Below are 23,887 nucleotides of genomic sequence, written 5' to 3' on the forward strand. Positions count from 1 at the left end.
AATAGTACTGACAGCGGACGCGTCTCTCCAGGGATGGGGAGCTCATGTACTCCACTACACAGTGCAGGGACTATGGACGACACAACAGAAGAAGATGCACATCAACCTTCTGGAACTGATGGCAATCTTCCTGGCCATGAAGGCTTTCAAAGTACATCTGTGCAACAAGGTCGTGTTGATCCGGACGGACAACATGACCGCAATGTACTACATACAGAAGCAGGGAGGGACACACTCTCCACAGTTGTCTCATCTGGCTCAGAGCATGTGGAAGTGGGCCATTCAGAGGAACATGTTCCTCATGGCGGAACACCTCCCCGGCAAGGACAACCAGATGGCGGATCTGCTCAGCAGACACAGCCACCAGATGCACGAGTGGGAGTTACACCCATCGGTACTCCAACCGTACTTCCAGCAGTGGGGTCACCCAGAAATAGACCTATTCGCGACAAGCGAAAACGCAAAATGCCAAAGCTTCGCCGCCAGATTCCCACACCCGCAGTCGCAGGGCAATGCGATATGGATGAACTGGTCCGGCAAATTTGCGTACGCTTTTCCTCCAGCACCGTTGATACCGCTGGTGGCTCGCAAACTCCGACAACACTCCCTGACACTCGTCCTAGTTGCTCCCACGTGGGCACGCCAGCCGTGGTACACCACCTTCCTCGAACTTTCCGTGGTACCGCATCAAAGGCTGCGGATCAAACCCGCGCATTTGACGCAGAACCATGGAGAGGTTCAGCACCCAGATCCGCAACAGCTGAACCTGGCGATCTGGCTCCTGAAGTCCTAGAGTTTGGCTATCTCAATCTGCCACCTGACTGTATGGACATCATCAAGGAGGCCAGGAGACCCACTACAAGAGCTTGCTATGCAGCCAAATGGAAACGGTTCGTCATTTATTGCGGTAATAATGACATTAACCCGCTGGACGCATCCATCCACAACATCATATGTTACCTCTTACACCTATACCGATGCAATCTGGCGTACACCTCTATACGGGTCCATTTGACCGCAATATCAGCCTATCTGCAAACCAGGCAGCACCTCTCTCTCTTCAGAGTGCCTGCCATCAAAGCATTCTTGGAAGGACTCAAACGAGTCATTCCACCTAGTCACCCACCGGCTCCAATGTGGAACCTCAACTTGGTCCTCACACGCCTGATGGGTCCACCCTTTGAACCTCTACACTCATGCGAGATTCAATTCCTTACCTGGAAAGTAGCCTTCCTGGTAGCGATCACTTCCCTAAGAAGAGTTAGTGAACTCCAGGCACTAACCGTTCAAGAGCCATTTATTCAGGTTCACGCCAACAGGGTCGTACTACGTACCAACCCCAAATTCATGCCCAAGGTAATATCGCAGTTCCACATGAACCAGACTATTGAACTGCCCGTTTTCTTCCAAAACCCACAAACTGTTGCAGAGAGGGCATTACATACACTAGATGTACGGAGGGCCCTCATGTACTACATCGACAGGACTAAACCCTTCAGGAAGACAAAACAACTGTTCGTTGCCTTTGCCCCACACCACAAAGGTAACGCCATCTCCAAAGCAGGGATAGCCAGATGGATAGTTAAGTGTATTCAAATCTGTTATCAAAAGGCAAAACGCACATTAACTATTCCACCACGAGCCCACTCAACACGCAAGTTGGGGGCTTCCATGGCCTTCCTAGGAAACATTCCCCTGCATGATATATGCAGAGCAGCCACATGGTCCACTACACACACATTTACAAAACACTATTGCGTAGATGTGCAGTCAAAACAGCAGGCAGCTGTAGGACAGGCTGTTCTCAAAACACTTTTTCAGACCGCTGCAGCTGGCACGGGTAGCCGCCGCCAATAGAGGGCACTGCTATGTATTCTATGCACAGATATGAATTCAGCAGCCCACATGCCTCGAACTGAATATGCTACTTACCAGTATGCATCTGTTCTTGGCATGTAGGGCTGCTGACATTCATATCGCCCTCCCTCCTCCCCGGCGCCTGTCGCAGCTGCAGCTCTCAGAATTATTGCAAGCATGGTCATCACTTTCTGTATCTACTCCATCACTGCCACAATGGCGAAAAACAATCTGAGGATGGAGAGGATGCCCATGCGCACTGTAGTCCAGGGGAGGAGTCACCTATCCAAGGATACTTCGAAGACTCTTCCAGGACAACAACGTGCAAACATCCGGACCCAACACTAGGCGGCGATCTATGCACAGATATGAATGTCAGCAGCCCTACATGCCAAGAACAGATGCATACTGGTAAGTAGCATATTCAATTTTCTGGATTCACTAGCGAACTCACCCTCCTCCACCAAGAAAGATGAGACAAAAGGGAGGAAAGTGGAAAAATAAAGAGAATCCGAAGATGGCGACCAAAGGAGGGAGCTTCCAGAGTAAGCGCGTCCTGCAGGAGGACACCAAATGGTGGGATGTCGACACCCACTAACAAAAAAACCAAGCATTTGCAACGCCAAAGGTCTCTCATTTACACGAGACCTATTGCATTGCACATGGTAGGCATTATGACAACAGGAGGGCGGCTGGGGGAAAAGGCACAGACAACGGTAGGGCAGGCGGAGGGGCGAGATGGTGTGGAGAACAGGAGGGCGGGGGGCGAGAAGGTCCAGACAACGGGAGGGAGTGGGGTAAAGAAGGCACCAAAGCACGTCATGCCTGCAGTCGGAGAACCTCATTAAAGAAAATAGTGCTCAGTCTAAATAACACATACTGTGTAACAACCGAAGTAAAGGGGCCAGTCACCATAGGAGGTGACAAATGAAGGAGGCGGTACTAAGGAGGGACTAACAAGCTTATCGACGAATCAGAAGCCAGCATTTAGGACATACAATGACACAAGCCAATGGCAAATATGGGCGCAGACTGGGCGCAGCTTCTATTTACCTACTCCTTTAAAATAAGTCTCGCAGAGCAACGCGTTCGCGCTGGTTCTACTCTCAACCTAAAAAAGGACAAATACAACAATTCCCGACCCAACCACTAGATGACGGAATAATGCACAGCATGTGAATCCAGAAAATTCTTTAAGCTGCAAAACTACACCGACAGGTAAACTATAAGTTATTGGCTCGGGGTTCCTCAGGTTCTTGGTGAACCTACAAGTCCTATATACTCCCACAACCAGAAGGGTCCAGCGGATATAACAGTATATTGCTTTAAAAAATCTGTTATACTTAAAAGAAGTTACAGGTGAAAACGTTGGCACAAATGGCTGTTTTTTTCAACTCCTTTTCAATTGTTCTTTATTTCAACTGTTAGTTTCTATTTAAAAAAAAACCTGGAAGGATCTAAACAAATGACCCCTTGCTGTATTCAGAATTTTGTCTACTTTTCAGAAATGTATAGCTTTCCGGGACCCATTATTGCTTTCATATCCATTTCTGCCACTAACTAGAAGGAGGTTGAAAGCACAAAAGTAGCAAAAATTGGCTCTGTCCCAGTAAAATAGCAAACCTGTGTAAAAAATGTTGGTTTTCTGACAAGGGTCTGCCGGTCCCTAAAAGCTCGAAAGATTATTTCAGCACCACAAACCCTTTGTTTGGGGAAAAAAAGTGCTGCAGAAGAAAGCTTTTTTTTTCCCCTACAAAAGGTATCAAACAAATTGTAGCTGTATTTTGGCTAATTTCTGGGTTCCTTCTAGGGGAATACACAAACCCTGGATACCTTTAAAATCCCCATGATGTTGGAAGAAAAGGACACAAATTTGGCATGGATACCTTATGTGGACAAAGTTACAGGGGCCTCAGTGCGAACTACCCCAAATAACCAAAAGAAGGCTTAGCACAGGGGGAAAAGCCCCGCAGCGAAGGGGTTAATGAAGACGAAAGATGTGGCCACCAGCCCTGTTTATCCTGCTCCACCATCCACTCCATTTCCACCCTCTTTTCCACATATCGATTGTTTACACATTACACCTCCGGTGTCTCCACTTTCACAGCCTGAAGAGGGAGATATTGATGAGGAAGATATTAATTTACTCTACAGACCCATGGAAGGATTACACCATTGATCCTCCATTAGACAATGACCCAGACCTTTACCCTGCAAAGCCCTCCCCACCTGATGATAATGTGGCTCATCAGGAACTCCTTGCTAGAGCGGCAGAGTGCCATGGAGTGGCGTTACGTAAAGAGTCGTTAGAAGAGAACTTTTTATATGAGACACTTGGGGCCACACACGGGTCAAGTCAGAGCCTCCCTATGCTGAAGGGCGTGATGAGGCATGCGAATGACATTTTCAAAGACCCCCTGCGAGCACGCATTTTGACTCCAAGAGTCGATAACAAATACAAACCTTCACCATCTGATCCTATCCTTCTTGAAGGTCAGCTGCCTCTTGACTCCCTTGTGGAGTCCAACGCTCACAAAAGAGCTAATTCACAAACGTCTGTTGATGCTCCCCCCCCCCCCCCCCCAGATAAAGCATCTAAGCTCATAGATGCTTCATACAAATGTGTAACTGCTCAAGCTGCTAATCCCTGGTGTATCGCAAACACACAAGGCCCGTTAACTAGGTACGACCGCACACTGGGATGAGATGGAGCAACTGCTCCAATATCTCCCAGAAGAACACACAAACAAGGCAAAAGAGTTGGTTCAAGCGGTCAAACTTCTTTCAAACTCTTCTATTAGCTGTGCTCTAGATGCTGCTGACACCGCGGCTAGGGAGATAAATCCCAGCATTCTCCTCAGAAGGCGTGCATGGCTTAGCGTTTCAGGTTTTAAACCGGGGTTACAACAATCCATTTTAAACACCCCTTTTAACCAAAAACACCAGTTTGGTCCTGTAGTCGACCAATCCCTAGAAAAAAGGAAACAAAATACCGAATTGGCAGTCCATGGAAGAGCTCCAGTCCCCGGAAGAGCTCTAGTCCCCATCAAATAGAGGGTCCTTTCGTAGCCCTTTTTACAGGAGAGGGTCTAAAACTACATCCTCAGACCCAAATGCTTCCTCTTGTAAAAGCAACACCCAACCCTCTCCCTCCAGAGGTTTCTATAGAGGAAACCATTCCAAAGGTAGGGGTAAGGGTGCCACACCCCGTAACGCCCCTTCCCCCTACAAACTGTGATTTGCCCACACTTCCCCCTGATTACTCAACACCTGTCATCGGAAGCCTTCAACAGTTTCTACCAATTTGGCAATCCATAACAACCGACAAATGGGTGATCGACATTATTGATCATGGTTATTGTGCAGAGCTTACCACCAATCCTCCAAACATTCCACCTCGCACTTACAAACTGTTGTCAGACCACTTACAGTTACTCATTTAAGAGGTGCAATCCCTCTTACAGAAAGGAGCCATAGACCAGTTCCGTTACACTACCAAGGTTCAGGGATTTATTCTCTATTTCCTAATTCACAAAGAGGACGGCTCCTTAAGACCCATTCTGGATCTCAGAATGTTAAACCAGTACTTACACTCAGCACATTTTCGTATGGTAACACTTCAACAGGTGCTTCCGCTTCTTCAGCAAGGCGATATTATGTCCACATTGGACTTAAGAGGCATACTTTCACATTCCCATACATCTAGCTCATCGCACATTCCTACGATTTGTGATAGCAGGCAAACACTATCAATTCAAAGTACTTCTTTCGGAGTAACTACGGCCCCAAGAGTGTTCATCAAATGTCTAGCAGTAGTGGCAGTTAATCTCCGAAGACAACAGATCCACGTCTTCCCGTACCTAGACGACTGGCTCATAAAAGCCAGCACACACCAAAAGTGTCTACAACACACTGGTCACGTTAGACTTACTCCACCGGTTGGGCCTCACAGTAAACGCTTCAAAGTCTCACCTGCGGCCTTCAGACAGTCTTATCTTGGAGCCACTCTCGACATTCAAAAAGCTCTAGCCTCTCCCAATGCAGCCAGAATTCGCAATATTCAAGCTCTTACTTGCGTTTCAGGCCAACCAAAAATTACCAGCCAGAACCTTCATGGAATTGCTAGGGATGATACCATCATGTATAGCAATAGTGCCTCGTGTAAGACTACACATGCATCCCCTACGAGAATGCTTAGCACGTCAGTGGAATCAATCACAGGGTCAATTGACAGATCTAGTGTTGGTAGACCGCCGCACCAATCGCTCTCTGCAGTGGTGGAATCCACAAAATGTATCAAAAGGGTGGCCCTTCATCAACCCAATTGTACAAACAGCAGACTCCTCTCTCACCGGTTGGGGTGCCTAGCTTCATTATTATGCAGTCCAGGGTCTCTGGGACACAAAGCACAAACATCTACACACAAACTATCTAGAGCTTCTAGCAGTATTTCCATCACTCAAAGATTTTCAGTCTCGCCTCATAGGCAAAGTTGTCTTAGTCCGCACGGACAACATGACAGCTATGTACTATTTAGAAAACAGGGGGTGGGGAGGGGGGACACACTCTCCAAATGTCATGCCTCTCTGACCATTTGGAGCTGGGCAATCCATCACAGAATTAATCTCCCGTCAGATTACCTTCCAGGGGTGAATGATCAGAATGCTGACCTCCTCAGCAGGAGACAGCAAATACACTAGTGAGAACTCCATCCCCAAGTTCTCCTTCCATATTTTCAAGAATGTGGATTCCCACCAATAGATCTGTTCATCAGAGTGTAGAACACAAAATGCCCAAACTTTGCCTCCAGGTTACCACACCCTCTCTCCAAAGGCAATTCCCTATGGATGAATTGGTGGGGGATATTTGCCTACGCTTTTCCGCCTCTCCCACTCCTTCCGTTTCTGGTTCGGAAGCTAAGGCAAACATCACTCCCACTGATTCTAGTTGCCCCCACATGGGCTCGTCAACTTTGGTTCACCACACTGTTAGAACTATCAGTGGTTCTACATCAAAAGCTGCATCTCAACTCCAGCCTTCTCACACAGAGCCATGGAGAAATCAGGCACCCAAATCTAAAGGAGCTCAATTTAGTGATTTGGCTCCTGAAATCCTAGAGTTCGGGTATTTAAATCTGCCTCCAGACTCCATGCATATCTTAAATGAATCAAGAAAGCCAACCGCCAGAGCTTTTTATGCAGCAAAATGGAAAAGTCTTGTTATCTATTGTGATAAAAATTAACCCATTAGATGCTTCCGTTCAAAACATTATTTGTTATATTATGCATCTGCAACGTTCTAGTCTAGCTTAGACGTCTTTTAGATTGCACCTTGCAGCAGTTGCTGCATATTTGCAAAACAGACAGCATTTATCCTTGTTCAAAGTTCCTGTGATTAAAGCCTTTGTGGAAGGTTTAAAAAGTCATTTCCCCCCAGAATACTTGCGGCACCAGTGTGGAATCTTAATATTGTACGTAGAAGACTCATGGGTCCACCCTTTGAGCCTTTACACAAATGTCCTTTGTGGTTCCTTTCATGGAAGGTTGCTTCCCTCATTGAAGTCACTTCATTAAGGAGTTGGTGAGCTACAGACATTAACTTTAGAAGGACCCTTTTCTCAGCTTCATAAAGGTAGGGTAGTTTCGCACCAATCCTAAATTTCTCCCTAAAATTGTTTCTGCTTTTTACGTTAACATTCAGGTGAGTTACCTGTGTTCTTCCCTCAAACGGATTCGGCAGCAGAAAGAGCTCTTCACACACTGCATGTCAAGAGTGTTATTGTATTATATTGATGGGACAAAACATTTTCATAAAACAAAACAACTTTTTGTTGCATTTACTCCACCTCACAAAGGCAATCTTATCTCTAAATCTGGCATTTCCAGATGAATTGTTAAATGCATTTGAACCTGCTATGCAAAAGCTAAAAACTTTATACCTCCAAGAGCGCATTCCACTCGCTAAATAGGAGCATCTATGGCCTTTTTAGGTAACATTCCTACAGCTGACATTTGTAAAGTAGCAACATGGTCTACACCACACACATTTACCAAACAAGATTGTGTGGGTTTGTTGGCACGTCAACAAGCCAATGTAGGTCAGGCAGTGCTGAAGACACTTTTCTAGACAACTGCAACATCTTCCGGTTAGCCACCGCTTTGGGAGAATACTGCTATATAGTCTATGCAAAGCATGTGTATCTACAGCTCACATGCCTCGAATGGATAATGTTACTTACCCAGTAAGGATCTGTTCTTGGCATGTAAAGCTGTAGATTCACTTGCACCCACCCACCTCTCCGGGTACATGTAGCTGCTGCAGTTCTCTTTAGTTTACATACTTATGCATGGACATCTCTATTCTTTACTATCACTCCATTCTCACCCTCTTCGGCAAAACAATCTAACAATGCGCACTATCACCGAAAGCAGGAGTCACCTACCTCATGACTGGAAAAGACTTCTTCGAAGAAAACCAAAGTGCAAACATCTGAACCCAACACTAGGTGGCAAGAGTATGCAAAGCATGTGAATCTACAGCTCTGCAGGCCAAGAACAGATGCTTACTGGGTAAGGAACATAATCCTTAAATTGGTAAAAATATAGATTGGTATGGCTGATGTTGCCTGTGAACAGGCAGCATTCAATTACAATGATTCTAAACTGAAGGTACTACGTAGCCTATTTAAAACTGGTGCAGCATTAGTAAAGAAAAACAGTTCTACGAGATAAAGTTCAGATTCTAGATGGATTTCGTGACGGTGATTGTAATCTTTAGTGCGGATGAGACGGCAGCAAGTTTGTTTTCATCACAAACCTTTCAGCAAATTCCATTTCGGAGAATGACCTCTTCAATCAAATAGAGTATCTGAGAGTGATAGTTTAACAGGAGACTGTCCTCATCACCACGCACCCCCTGTCCCCTCAAACCCTTTCATCCATTGCTGCCCAGACCCTCGGGAACTCGCACACCATGTACTGCCCAATCGTGCTCTTTGTCTGTGAGAAAGTGCCATCTTTCTTGCATGGTATGCCCCCACTTTTTGCTGAATTGCTGAATGTACATTGACTGTGTGTGCCCTGGACTCCTGCCAATAAGGTGCCCAGGGCCTATGTTCCTTCCCTAAAACAAACCAAACCCAAATTGGCAAACCCTGGCCACATGTCAGCCCCTGGTAAATGGTACCCTAGGTACCCAGGGCCTTGTGACCAGGGAAGGCCTCTAAGGGCTGCAGCACCCATTGTGCCACCCTTAGAGGCCCTGTACCCTTACACACACACACACACACACACTGCCTTGGCAGGCTGAGTGTTTGGGTGCAATACAAAAACAAAGTCGACATGACACACATCCCTGTGTGCCATGCCCATCACCTTCACTGCCATGGCATACATCAGCCACCCCTCTGGGTGCTTTATGCAAATGGTGTGGGCACAGGAGCAGGAGCCCTGTGCCCCTACAGTGCCCATGTCCATTCCTGTGCACTGTAAGTGCAGTGCTGCCATTTAAGAGTACATGGTGCTGAGAGCTCGTCAAACACAAGCTCCACAGCACCATAATGGCAACACTAAAGACTGAGAAGTTTGGTATCAAACTTCTCAGCACATTAAACCCACACTGATGCCACTGTGGGATTTAATGTACCAAGCACCCCAGAGGGCATCTTAGAGGTGCCCCCTTAAACCTAACCTACAATCCACGTTTGCTCTGAGGCTGCCTAGGTTGCCACCCAGCAGACATGTTGCTGGACCCCTGGGTAGGAGAGCCCCTGCTCTCCTGGGCCTGCAACAATGCACATCCTGGGCGAGGTGCTAAATCTCCTCCCCCAGGATGGGCAGGGGGAAGCTTCAAAGGCATGCCGCCTCTGTGAGCTTCCCCAGGCCGCTGCAACCCCCAACTCAGGCGGGAAGCTTTGGCCGGAAACCCCAAATAAGGACAAGGGATGTGCCAGCCTGCCAACCCCACATCTCAGGTGGGGGAGGCGAGGTGAAGCACATCTCCGGGCTTTCGCCATCTTGAAGATGGGGGAGCCCTACCCTATCAGGACTAGGCTACTGCCCCCCTCACACAGGAGAGGGGCAGGATAGGGGGGTGTACCCACCCCAGGACAGGGACCCATTGGTCCCTGCCCTTCACCTACCTGTAACGCCCCTAAATCTAGTATTTAGGGGCACCCTGAACCTTCCTTCCCCAGATTCCAGATTCAAAACTACAAAGAAGAGCAAGAAGAAAGAAGACCTGCCCTGCAGCTGCTAAAAAGAGGAAGACACCAACTGCTTTGGCCCCAGCCCTACCGGCCTGTCGACCCTCGAACCTGCTCCTGCTCCAACCCGGCATCTCTTGTGGCCAGCAACCTCACAAACCCCGGAGGACCTGGCTACCTTTTGGCTCTAAGCCCCTGGGACTCCCATGAGTAGAGGCTCTACTCAAAACCTACCTCTAATCCCTGGCAGCAGCCCGGAACCGCGAACCCAGCACACTCTGCACCAGCCAAGCTTGGCCTGTGCCGGTGTGAACAAAGACCACAAGGGCGACCCCCCGGCGACTGTGACCCCAAGTCCGGCACCCAAGGACCTCCCTCGACACTCCTGAAGAAGCCTGCAGCCTCAGAACAAGGTGCCTCCCCCCCCCTACCGCGATCAACAGAGAGTAAGATTTCCCGACACCAAAAGGCACCCCTGCACGCGGCCCCCTGTGCCCAATCCCGGGGTACCTACCTATCCTCAAACTACCCAACTTACCTCTCAAAGTGGTGGTGGCACCTGAAGCATCCTCGTCCCCGAGCTTGCAGTCTTTTTCTAAACCGGAGATTTCCCATTGAAATCAATTGAGCGCCCGAAGGCTCAAAGCACCCTGCACCCAGCCGCCCTGGCAGTGAAAACTCTACACCTACCTACTTCCCCACTTGCCCTGAGTAAGTGACCAGGAGCCCAGCTCCCACAGCCGCGTGGCTTGCCAGTCAGCAGCCACCAACCAAGGCCCCCCTATCCCTCATAGGATAACATTGGGCCTAACTCTCTCTGTACCCGGCCGCCCTAGAGTTGCTGAGGGTGAACCAACTGTACCTACCTGACCCTGGGGGACCCCTGAGTCCATGCCCAGAACCTCAACTCTGCCAGTCGAGTACTTACCCTTAAACCGATAACGTAATTACTTACCCGTTTTGGATAAAGGTCCCAGTGCTGAGTCTAGGCACCCAGTACTGGATTACAAAAGTAACGAGAACATACTGTACCTGCAACTTGAATTTTCTTCCATAGGGAATCATGGACTGTTTTCTTTGAAATATTTCTAAGTGTCAACTTTCAAAATAGCTAAATATTGTTTAAAAATCATTACAGTAATTAAGTCGACTTTCATCACTTGATTCTGAGTACTGACCCAGGACTGAATCTAGGATCCAGTCCTGGAATTCCAAAAGTAATCTAAAAAGTAATCTGTTGCAAATACCTTGAATTTATCCTTGAGCTCAATGCATTGTTGTGTTTAAAATAGTGTTGCCTATTGCAACCACTTGTAACTGTTTACAAAAGTCAATTGCATATTGCAAAAGTATTTATATGAAACATCTCATTCTGAGAAAGTATATTTTAAATCCAAGTGTTGGTTCTAAAATAAAACAAGCATATATTTTTTTATATATAAACCATTGGCCTAGAGTTCAGTTATTGAGTGTGTGAGACCATTTGCTGACTGAGTGTGTACAACAAATGCTTTGCACTGTCCTCTGATACTGCCTTACTGCTCGACCAAGCTACCACTTTAGAGAGTAAGGTTATATCTAACTTTAGACTCTGTCAAACCCTGGGGGACTGTGGACTCTGTACACCCTGTACTTATTAAGGAACAGTATATACAGAGCCACTTTCTCACATTGTCCTCTCTGGTGCATTTAAACTGCAGCAGCTGTCTGCTGTCATTAGTGGGGGTTGGTCTAGTAGTGTTCTGGAACATGGTAGTCCGCTCGCCTGCATTGCTTCAGGTTTTTGCCTGTCCCTCTTCTATAGGACATTCTTCTTGTTTTTAAATTCTCAACTTGAGATCTCAATGGGAAATGCAGGGACTCTAGTGAAAGACCCTCTGTCCCCCTCTGATCCTAGCTGGCTTTGTTTTGAATGTTAGGAATGTCTGCCTTGGGGTGGAGGCATCATCCCAGATTGGTGTTTTTATTTTGCAGTGCTTTAACTGAATGGGATGAGTTTGGCATGGTACCTGTGGGTGAAGGGGCTGGTGAGGGTGGGTAGAACTTCAGTGCCTGTAAAGAACTGGTGGGGTTGTGTTAGGGTTATATCTTTGGAGTGAGGTCAGGGTGTAGACCTTTGTGGGAGTCTTGGAGTATTCCGAATTAGCTGAGGGAGTCTGGCCTGGAGGAGCTTAAGTTGCATAATGTCCCAGAGAGGTTTGGGGATGCAGTACATGGAGTGTATTTGTACATGTGAGTGAATGGTGAGGCTGAACTTGTCAACATCTAGATACAGTACTTCCCAGTGATTTGAAGCACGGACCGTGTGAGGATACACTGTTTGCTTGTATTTAATCAACTTTTCTTTCTTTCAGTTCTTCGCCAGTATGCTGACATATCCATTTGTTCTGGTCTCCAACCTCATGGCCATCAACAACAGTGGGTGCGTAATAAGGGTCGCTCCTGCCGTGCTCTGTCATTGCTGATACTCTTTTGTTTAGTTGGAGCAGAGGCATCTTTCATAGTGGACCGGCATGAGCTGGTGTTCTCCAGTGTGAACTGTTCCTCATACTTTACTCTAGAATCTGATTTCTTGTTGTTGGGGGGGGGGGGGGGAGGGGGGGCGTTCCGAGTACATTCATGTTCCCAGTTTCCTTTATTTTATACGGCTGAATTGTGCTTTTCGATTTAAGGCAAGGTGTCGGACCACTTGCCATGAAAGCGAGGGGGGGGGTGTACGTGCACAACGCTGCCTTCCTCCCTCACAGTAGTCCTTCCTGTTCTTGGTCACTGAAGGCACTGTGTGTTTGCCTCCTGATTGAGCACTGAAGCGGTTTCCCGTCTTTATCTGCATGGGCCTTGATCTGCTGTGAAGCTGCGTTCTCCCCCAGACTCATATTTTGTATGGAAATTTATTCTTGCAAGCACTAATTAGTGCTTGGTAGAGACCCACTGAATGCCCGCGTTTATCCTTTAGCATTCCACATTGGGCTTCAAAGCTGCTTCCAGCTGTGGCAAGAAGCAAACAGTTCACAGTTATATACCTGGCTCCAGAGTTTGAGACTTTCTTTCATAACCCTTCAGAGTATGAAGTCTTTTCTCCAGCATACAGTAGGTATTTTGTTGCAGGTGTATTCAGTATCTTAATCTTCGCCTTTTTTTGTGGTGTTTTGCACGTTGAATTGCAGCTGCCTAAGTATAGGTTGTACTGTGTGAGGCAAGTGTGTATGCACAGTAAACGGGAACCAAGGCCATTCCCCTACGTATATGACCTACAGTGCGGACCGAGTCAGAGCCCAGAATGCCCAGGACCCATCTCATATTGTAATGAGAGAAGGGGATCTCCAAGTAAAACCCGCTGTAAGGATAACTGGGGAGAATTTCAGCAAAAAATAATGAAGTTCAATGTCGAAGAGATATGGGGTCACCCATAGACGCAGCTGAAACAATTTAAGTTTGAAAGCTGCATGGGACGACCAGGACAATGAGGAGTTTGAAAAAGGTGTAAGCAAACGGAGTCATATAAAAAGCTGAGTAAGTTAAATAAAAAAGCTAACCTAAAAAATAATCTGGTAATAAATCCCTCCACTGACCAATGTGTTCCTATTTTTGAAGGAAGTGTTAAAGCAAAAAAATCTGTGCTCTTTGATGTAAAGAAGTATCATCTAGGAAGTAGATGTATTATCTATACCTGGGATATAGTCCCCTTCCACCAATGAAAACGTGCGGACCACGCAGACTCCAAGAATTGTCTGAGAGTCTGCGAAAAAGACCCCAAACCATCAGGGGCTTCAGAAGACCTGCAAATGCCATCCGGCAGTGTGGTCCTTCTGGAGGTACGTTGGGAACTCGTTTACAGCTTCAAAATTACACCAATAACCCAAGTAGGGCCCAAACTAGATCATATTTCTAAATCACTGCTGTGGACCCAACATCTAAATTTACCATAATCGGGATCCGCTCTTTACCTGAAAGGCAGCAACAATGCACAAAACCTTTTTAATCCAAAGTGGAAAAGTCAGTTTAGATGTGGATTGTAACCAAGCTCCTAATATCAGTCACAGTCTCCCTGCGGAGGCAAACGTGATGTTTTGAATTTCCAAAATATATTGAACCTGTTTTCAGCCTGTGATCTAAAAGGAGTCCCTTCGAGAGATTTACTGAATATGGAATGTAAGCAAACTGAGTGCCCTCATTTGAAATCGCAGGTATGATCTGGAGGTCTCGGGAGATTGTTAACTTAAGTTGGTCAAAGCCAAACAATCTTGTTGGCTGGGGCATTTTACTTGAAGTCAAGCAGGCAAAATTACCGTTCATTTTGAGAACACTTAATAATGCATTGAAGTATCTACCTCACCAGCAGTACCTCCAGGAGAACTACAGGAAATGATTCAGTGCTGGTTAATACTCCATCAAATGCTGTGGACAGTTTAAAGATAACAGTAACCAAAGGACGTTCATCTGCTAGAGAAGTCCTCTTTCCATTTGGAGCAGTACTCATAAGTGCTCAGACCTCCCGGAAATCCCTCAGATCGGGTCCTTTTAGTGTCCCGGCGTCTTCCTAATGGTCAAACCTCATCAAGGTATTTGGAACCAAGAGAACTAAAAATACGCTCCTGGAATATAGCCTGTGTTAATAGGCAGTTTAGCACACGTGTGAAGATCTGCTCAACTCTCCGAACCAGTTCCATAACATCGGTTTGCAAGAAGCTTGGATAGAGGCCATATTATCAAGTAGCCTTGTGTTTAACTGTCCAGCAACCAAGTCGACTAGAGATAGACCAGGCGGCGGACTAGCGACGCTAATAAGGAATGATTTAATATTATTCTGAAGTCCATGTTATCTGATAGCTGCAGTTTTTAAATTGTACTGCAAAAAATTCACTGTAGTAAATATTTCTATACCACCTAATGCTGTTAAGGATTCGCTTCAAACGTCACAATTTGTAACTGAAATGCAAACCTTATTTGAAGACTCTTTAACAAACGTCTTTCTCATCACAAGACATTTCAATGCAAACTCACTGCTGGTGAGAAATGTCAAGGGTTTCGAAGAACAAGATAAGATATATACAATTCCTCAGCAGGTTTTCAGGATACCTAACACTTCATATGGCGTGAAATGCATCTACAACGCATAATGAAACCTGGGTTTCTGACCGTTAAATGGAAGACTTAGCTCGGATCAGCCTGCAGAATTCACATTTACCTCTTCAGGCAATTCAGCCGTTATTGATGATACTTTGACTCATGTGTTTGATTTTCACCTGTGCTTGGATTTTGAAATAATTAAAAGGTCGGAGAATGACTGTAAGAAAGTGCCCTCTTTCTGCATGGTTACCCCCACGTTTTGCTGAACTGCTTATGTGCTTTGCCTGAGTGTGCCCTGGGCTCCTGCTAATCAGGTACCCAGGGCCTATGTTCTTTCCCTAAACTGCATTGAAAACAAAACCCAATTGGCATCTCTGGCCACAGGTCAACCCCTGGTAAATGGTACCCCAGGTACCCAGGGCACTGTGAGCAGGACAGACCTCTAAGGGCTGCAGCACTTATTGTGCCACCTTTAGAGGCCCCGTACCTTTGCGCACACACACTGCCTTTGCAGGCTGCATGTTTTGGTGCAGAACAAAGTAAAGTCGACATGGCACACATCCCTGTGTGCCAAGCCTACAACCCACTGCCCTGGCATAGGTCCGCCACCCCTCTAGCTGGATGCACTATACCAGTGGTGAGGGTACCGGTGCATGAGCCTTGTAACCCTACAGTGTCTAAGCTAATTCTTAGACATTGTAAGTGTAAAATGCCATTAAGAGTATATGGTGCTGGGAACGAACCCCACAGTACCATAATGGCTTTACTGAAAACTGGGATGTTTGGTATCAAACTTCTCAGCACGTTAAACCCACACTAATGCCAGCGTGGGATTCAATGAAAATGCATACAGAGGTCATCTTAGAGATGCCCTCTGAAAAACTACCTAAAACTAGTGTCCAGGTTGAGTGGCTGCTCACCAGCTGCCACCACCAGACATGTTTCAGGACCCCTGGGTTGAGAGCCTGCTGCTCTCGGAGTTCTGAAACAATTCACATCCTGGGACGAGGTGCCAAGCCTCCTCCCACAGGATGGGCAGGGTCCACGAAGGGGAAGCTTCAAAGGCTTGCTGCCTTTGTGAGCTTCCCCAGGCCCTTTGCTGCTTCCAGCAACTGGACCCCCACTGGGTCTGACCCCCACTTTGGATGGGATAACCGGCGCGAAAACCAAGTGAGGAAGGGAGTTGTGCTCACCCCTGCCAACTCCACCCCTCAGGTGGGGGGTGGGGGGGCGGTGAAGCACAACTCAGTCCCCGCCATCTTGCAGATGGAGGGACCCAGCCAACCATAGAGAGGCATATGCCCCCTCCCACTGGAGGGCCTACTATAGGGGGTGTAAGGGATCCATTTGTCCCAACCTTTTACTTACCTGTAACTCCCTTATATCTAGTATTTTGGGGGCATCCCTGAACCTTGCTTACTTAGACAAGAAACTACAAGAAGAAAAGGACCGAACGGCCGTGCTGACGGTAACGAGAGGAGGACGCCTACTGACTTTGCCCCAGCCCTACCGGCCTGTCCTACCTCGAACCTGCAGAATCGAAACTCCGGTGTGTCCTGCAGCCAGCAACCTCAATAACCCTGAGGACCTGCCCTGCCTTCCAAACTAAAGACTTTTTTTCTTAAGTGAATACCGGATTTGTTCACCAACAGATTCCAGCTCGGCAAGATCCACGAGTCTGCACCACTCGGCACCCGACGCCCACAGCCCGAGTGGCCCAACAGCACGATGAGGTCTCCCTGGTGATCCTAGCCTGCCTCAGGCCTCCATCCGATGCCTGCAGCCTCAAACGGAAGGTCCCCCCCCCCCCCCCCAACCGCGACCAGGAGCTGGTAAGAAGATCTGACCCTAAAAGGCACCCCTGCACCCGACGCCCCACGGCCTTGGGTGCCCCAACCGACGGTGCCTAACCAAACCACACCATCCCAACTTCTCCAAATGGTGGTCTCACCCAGAAGACCTTCGTCCTCGAGCCTGCAGTGTGTTTTCAAACTGAAGACTCCCCATTGAAAACTACAGGGCGTCCAACGCCAAAACAGCACTCTGCACCCGTCTGCCCCAGTGCCGCTGAGGGTGCACCTTTTGTGCTGGCTTGAACCCCCATTTGCCCTGAGTTTAAGAAGAGGAGCTTTGCTCCCCCAACCCAGTGGCCTGCTTGCCAGTATCCTCCAATCGGAAGCCCCCTATCCCCCATTGGATAACATTGGGCCTTAGCACTCTGCACACGTTAGCCCTAGTGCCGCTTAGGGTGTAACAAGAGTGCATCCTTGACCCTGGAGGAAGCCTGGTTACAACCCTAGAATACCAACTCCCACAACCGAATAAGTACCTGTTAACTGATAACACTATTGCCCTCCATAGGATAACATTGACTGTTTTTCTATGACAAGTTTCCAAGTGTGGAGTTGGGAAACCCTTTAAAACTAACTAAATAACTAATAGGCTTTTACTTACTTGTTTACAGGACATGTCCCAGGGCAGTATTCAGGTATACTGCGCTGTCAGAAAAGTAATTTGCAAAGTAATCTACCTGACATTCTACTAAAAAGTCTAGACGAAGTAGTTGTACAGTATATCAAAAGCATTGCATTGGTAGTAGCCGTACTGTAATCAAATCAAAGTGCATTTACAATTGCAATTCAAACGGTTTAGAAACTGCATTACTACTGTAAAGTATTTATCACTTACCTGTGCCAGGCTTGCTTGGTTCTAGAAAAGAAAATAACTAAAAGAATATTTTTATACAAAAACAATTGGTCTGAAGTTGTCTTTGAGTGTGTGAATTCATTTGCTGCCTGAGTGTGTGCAACAAATGCTTAACACTGTCCTCTGATGCTGCCTTACTGCTCGACCACACTACCACAAATGGAGAGTGCGGTGCTATCTACTGGACTCTGTGCACACCATACCTCACTTTGGTATAGGATATACAGAGCCAGCTTCCTACAGCTCCGAAGACTGAGATTGTAAATTAAATACTTGCCTGTTAACCAAAATATTGTTTTCCCCATAGGATAACAATGGACTATGTGAACAAGTTTCTAAGTGCTGATTTTTCAAAGTGAAAAGTATTTTCAATTAAAAACCTACTTGCCTTATCACGAAGACCTGGGTCTTAAAATAAAGTTCAAACAAAGAATAATTTTCTAAAATTGGTCCGGACCTCCTTCTTGAGTCGGGTGTCCATTATTGATCACTGTTGTGCGATAAATATCTTACACTCCTCTGTGTTAGGCCTAAGGCTACTCACCCACACTACCACTAATTTACCTCTGGTGCACTATGGGGAATGGTCTGATAGTCCGTTCTTTCTGCCTCCCCTGTATACCTCTGGTGCACTACGGGGACTGGTCTGATAGTCCATTCTTTCTGCCTCCCCTGTTTACCTCTGGTGCACTACGGGGACTGGTCTGATAGTCCATTCTTTCTGCCTCCCCTGTTTACCTCTGGTGCACTATGGGGAATGGTCTGATAATCCGTTCTTTCTGCCTCCCCTGTTTACCTCGTGTGCACTATGGGGACTGGTCTGATAGTCCGTTCTTTCTGCCTCCCCTGTATACCTATGGTGCACTATGGGGACTGGTCTGATAATCCGTTCTTTCTGCCTCCCCTGTTTACCTCGTGTGCACTATGGGGACTGGTCTGATAGTCCGTTCTTTCTGCCTCCCCTGTATACCTATGGTGCACTATGGGGACTGGTCTGATAGTCCATTCTTTCTGCCTCCCCTGTATACCTCTCGTGCACTATGGGCACTAGTCAGATAGTCCATTCTTTCTGCCTCCCCTGTATACCTCTGGTGCACTATGGGGAATGGTCTGATAATCCGTTCTTTCTGCCTCCCCTGTTTACCTCGTGTGCGCTATGGGGACTGGTCTGATAGTCCGTTCTTTCTGCCTCCCCTGTTTACCTCTGGTGCACTATGGGGACTGGTCTGATAGTCCATTCTTTCTGCCTCCCCTGTATACCTCTGGTGCACTATGGGGAATGGTCTGATAGTCCATTCTTTCTGCCTCCCCTGTATACCTCTGGTGCACTATGGGGACTGGTCTGATAGTCCATTCTTTCTGCCTCCCCTGTATACCTCTGGTGCACTATGGGGAATGGTCTGATAATCCGTTCTTTCTGCCTCCCCTGTATACCTCTGGTGCACTATGGGGAATGGTCTGATACTCCGTTCTTTCTGCCTCCCCTGAATACCTGTTGTGCACTATGGGGAATGGTCTAATAGTCCCTTCTTTGTACCTCCCCTGTATACCGGTTTTGCACTATGTCCCCTTTGTAGACAAAGCATGAAACAGAGGACAGGCTTGAGTAACGAGCGAGAAAAGCAGAAAATGGCTAAGAGGCAGGGGGCACAGGGAAGTGTGTACAAAACAAAGTAAGGCGTAAGAGAAAGATAAAGTATCAGGTGGATGGAGGAGACGGTGAGGGAGCGGAGAGAGAAAGGAGAGAGAAATGGATTACAGAAAGGCACAGGAGAGAGAGGGAGAGGAAAAGAGAAGCAGTAACCGACATGGAGGAAGATGGGTTGTGAGAAGGAAGTAGGGGGAAAGAAAGCTCAAGACAGAGCAAGGGTCAAAGAAGGCGAGGGGGTGTTCATATACCGAAGGGTCATAGAAGGCGAGGGGGTGTTCGTATACCGAAGGGTCATAGAAGGCGAGGGGGTGTTCATATACCGAAGGGTCATAGAAGGCGAGGGGGTGTTTGTATACCGAAGGGTCATAGAAGGCGAGGGGTGTTCGTATTCCGAAGGGTCATAGAAGGCGAGGGGGTGTTCGTATACCGAAGGGTCATAGAAGGCGAGGGGGTGTTCGTATACCGAAGGGTCATAGAAGGCGAGGGGGTGTTCATATACCGAAGGGTCATAGAAGGCGAGGGGGTGTTTGTATACCGAAGGGTCATAGAAGGGGAGGGGTGTTTGTATACCGAAGGGTCATAGAAGGCAAGGGGGTGTTCGTATACCGATGGGTCATAGAAGGCGAGGGGTGTTCGTATACCGAAGGGTCATAGAAGGCGAGGGGGTGTTCGTATACCGATGGGTCATAGAAGGCGAGGGGTGTTCGTATACCGAAGGGTCATAGAAGGTGAGGGGTGTTCGTATACCGAAGGGTCATAGAAGGTGAGGGGTGTTCGTATACCGAAGGGTCATAGAAGGTGAGGGGTGTTTGTATACCGAAGGGTCATAGAAGGCGAGGGGGTGTTCATATACCGAAGGGTCCTAGAAGGCGAGGGGGTGTTCATATACCGAAGGGTCATAGAAGGTGAGGGGTGTTCATATACCGAAGGGTCATAGAAGGTGAGGGGTGTTCGTATACCGAAGGGTCATAGAAGGCGAGGGGGTGTTCGTATACCGATGGGTCATAGAAGGCGAGGGGTGTTCGTATAACGAAGGGTCATAGAAGGTGAGGGGGTGTTCGTATACCGAAGGGTCATAGAAGGCGAGGGGTGTTCGTATTCCGAAGGGTCATAGAAGGTGAGGGGGTGTTCATATACCGAAGGGTCATAGAAGGCGAGGGGTGTTCGTATACCGAAGGGTCATAGAAGGCGAGGGGGTGTTCATATACCGAGTCGCCAGCTCTGCTTTGATTTTGGCTCTTCGACCCAAGCCACACTGTGGGCTGTGAACCTCCCAGTGAATGATCTGCCTCCCAGCCTTTAGTAAAGAGTGGCATCGAATAGAAAAACAAGTTTGGAGTGTAAACTGAGAATGATGGGAGAGTGTGGGTATAGAAGCCGGAAGAGGGAGGTGAGAGATAAACAATGTGATGGGAGCTAAAAAAGGAAATGGGTGAAGAGGAGGGCAGAACAGAAACGGATGGAAATGTAAGTTGGAGACTGAAGCGGGGTGTGGAACAAGAGAAACACGAGAGGGGAAAGGCATTGAGACTCAAGCTAGGAGAGCCTGATGGTTAAGAAAATTTAAGAGGAACGTGTGTGTGAAGGTGATTTGTGTGTGTGTGTGACGTGTGTGAAGGTGATGCTACATTTTATTAGATTCAAGCAAGTAATAAATCAATCTTGCAGATATACGTGTAAGCTCTCTGCCATGAGATGTAGCTAGAAATAGTGCAATCACACAGTGGCCCGGCAGTATGAGGGGCTCTCTACTCCGCAGTTGTGTGTGACATTAACTAGCTTAATCCAGGGGTAGTTGGACCCCTTGCTTGCACCTGGGCTCTTGTCACCTTTGATGCACCACTGATCAAAAATTCACCTTTTCATTGCCATAACATATATCATGTTTTGTGTGTAATTAATTTGGATGGCATTAAAGTTACAAGTTGTTTCCAAGGCAGAACACCCTTTGCCATTTAATTCTGTAAGATGGATCTAAACTGTTTTTGCGTCCAAGCTGGTGATCTGTCTGCCTCCTGCCCTCCTGTGATGCATTCCCTGAGTCACCTCCTCTTTCCATGGAATTCTATCTCCCCCCCCCCCCCCCCCCCCCCCACCTCCCCGCTTCAAGGGAAGCCATGCACCCTGCCCAGTGCTCTTAAAAGGTACGATTCATGTAGGCTGCGAATAGTGGGGACTAAACATTGGCCATTTTGGCCCCACTCATTTCGATCCCACCGCCCCCCCCCCATCCTCCCCCTCCACCTCATATAGTGGGCAGAAGGATTTCTCTCAGCAGCACCCCTGATTTCTTGTAGGCAGTTGTATTTTCTGAGCAGCTCTCACCGTCCTTTTTAGATAGGGGGTCATTAACTGGATGTGTGCACATGTATTTGGAACCTGGTAGTGCCTGAGCGGGCGTAGTTAAAGCAGAGTGCGCTGTTCTTACACCTTATAACATGCCTTCTTTCTCCTGCAGGCTGGCTGCTGGTCTTCCTCCCTATGCACCGGTTTACTTCTCTTGGGTTGACTGTTGGAGACAGCTCAGCAGAGAGGTAAATGCCGTCCTCCTTTCTATTTACCGTTTGTACGCTTTGTACTTTATTCTCTTCCTCGGTGTATCTGTTCAACTCTCATAAGGGGGAGGGGTTGGATTCAACCATCTAATAGTACTGGGGGGCTTTACTGCCATTGTGTTGCTGCTGGCAGTTCTCCAGCCATGTGCTAACAAGACCAAACATTTGATTTCAGGGCATCAGCAACTGGACTGGTTTCTTTTGATAACCCTACAACCTGTGTTGTGAACTCAAAATCATCTTTGCCCCCACAGTCAGGCTGATCGTCAAGCGCTTGATACAACGGTCTCCCTTTCTTCTCTTGTCAAGAGCGCCTGACTCCTACCTGGAGACGCTGGTATGCTTAACCCTCTCAAATATCTTGTGGAAGTGTGTCCCTACAAAGGGCTGCTAGATGGTGGAAAGATCCAAGTGGCATAAAAAAAAAATCTGCGGCAGCATTAGAATGCCAGAATAGTACAGGAACCGGACTCTTGCAAACCTTGGCTGGCCTAGATAAGGAGCAGGTTCCAGGACGTAGAGTGGTGTTCCAAGCAGGGGAGTCGTGTTCCAGGAACCAAAGCAACCCACTGCTACAGTTTGAGTGTTTCTGATGCAAGGAATGTCAGGGTCCTTAAACAAGGAAGTGACATGCAGTAAATAACACCGCCATTGGCATCGGTGGCTGTCAGTTTGAGAATACCAAAACTCTCCACATCTGTCATGACACCGAGCAAGATGGCCAGATCTAGGAGAGACATGCAAAACAGTGCAAGCAACATTTGTGTGGAGTGTGGGCGTGTTAGAACCATGGAAACAAGTAAAGAGCTGATTTGGGTGAGAAGAGATAATAATGAAAGAAAATAACTTTCCTTAGGAGCAAGAGCAGCCAGCAGCAAAAGACCATATCGCCTGCGCCTCCCCTAGCAGCACCAAAGGAAAGAGCTGCTCTGTATCCATAAGATGCGCCGCATTCCCTGTGGGAGCACAGAGTGCCTTGGTGGCAAATCAATCCATTCATGGGGATGCAGGTTTCCCAAAGAGCAAGCCGATGCTCTGTAACTGATGCAATAGTATTGAGACCTCATTATCATAGATTGACTAGGAGCGTGACGTTTGTGACTGCCTTTAAAAAGCACACTAATCGGACTTTGGAGAGTCACTGCATATAACCGAGCTGGAATAGGGATGGTAGAATGGACAGTGGCCTGAATGTGTTATGGGTCTGAGCAGCTCTTACAAGCCCAATGCACTACGCTATCCAACAGAAGGAAGCAGTCGAGTCACTGTGTATGCTCGGTCAGTATACTTCCCACCTCCCCCCACCCATTGCAGAACATGTGCCTGGCAGAAAGAGCTTTCTTGCTGCCACTCGAAGTGATTTCTCATGTTGTATTTATTCCAATAAGCAAAATGTATTAACCATAATTGTTCATAAAACAGTTGGGATTATTCTCTTATTTGCGACAGCATAGCAGACTACTTCGAAAAGGAAGTTCAAGCATTACAGCTAGATTTTACTGAACCACCTGGTCCCGCCACCACCAACAACGTCGTCTCAGGGAAAGACAGACCAACTCTACAAATATTTGAGCCTATTAGCCTGTACCTATCTCGCCAGGCGATTCTTGCTATTAAATCTGGCTCCCCCTTCGACCCCTGTCCTCCCTCAATTTTACACACTATAATTGATACTGTAAATCCAATCCTAAATGAAATAATTAATGCCTCCCTGTCATCAGCGAAAATCCCTACAGAATGGAAGCTTGCAGCAGTCAAGCCTTACAAAAGAAACAACTTGCTGACCCCACCACCCTCACCAATCTCCAACCGATCTCCTTACTTCCATGTCTTAGCAAAATCACC

General features: G+C 47.4%; 1 protein-coding gene across 2 annotated transcripts in view; it reads left to right on the top strand.

Moving 5' to 3' along the window:
- Window positions 1–23,887, top strand: part of LOC146859586 (mitochondrial carrier homolog 2-like) — a 201,421-nt gene that overhangs the window by 150,653 nt on the left and 26,881 nt on the right. For both annotated transcript variants that reach the window (XM_085646523.1, XM_085646522.1), the window contains exons 11-12: window positions 12,415–12,482; window positions 21,946–22,021. In XM_085646523.1, coding sequence (XP_085502649.1) covers window positions 12,415–12,482; window positions 21,946–22,021 — 144 coding nt within the window. The remainder of the gene's footprint in view (window positions 1–12,414; window positions 12,483–21,945; window positions 22,022–23,887) is intronic.

Source organism: Triturus cristatus, chromosome 3_1 (assembly GCF_964204655.1).
Source record: "Triturus cristatus chromosome 3_1, aTriCri1.1, whole genome shotgun sequence".
Lineage (NCBI taxonomy): Eukaryota > Metazoa > Chordata > Amphibia > Caudata > Salamandridae > Triturus > Triturus cristatus.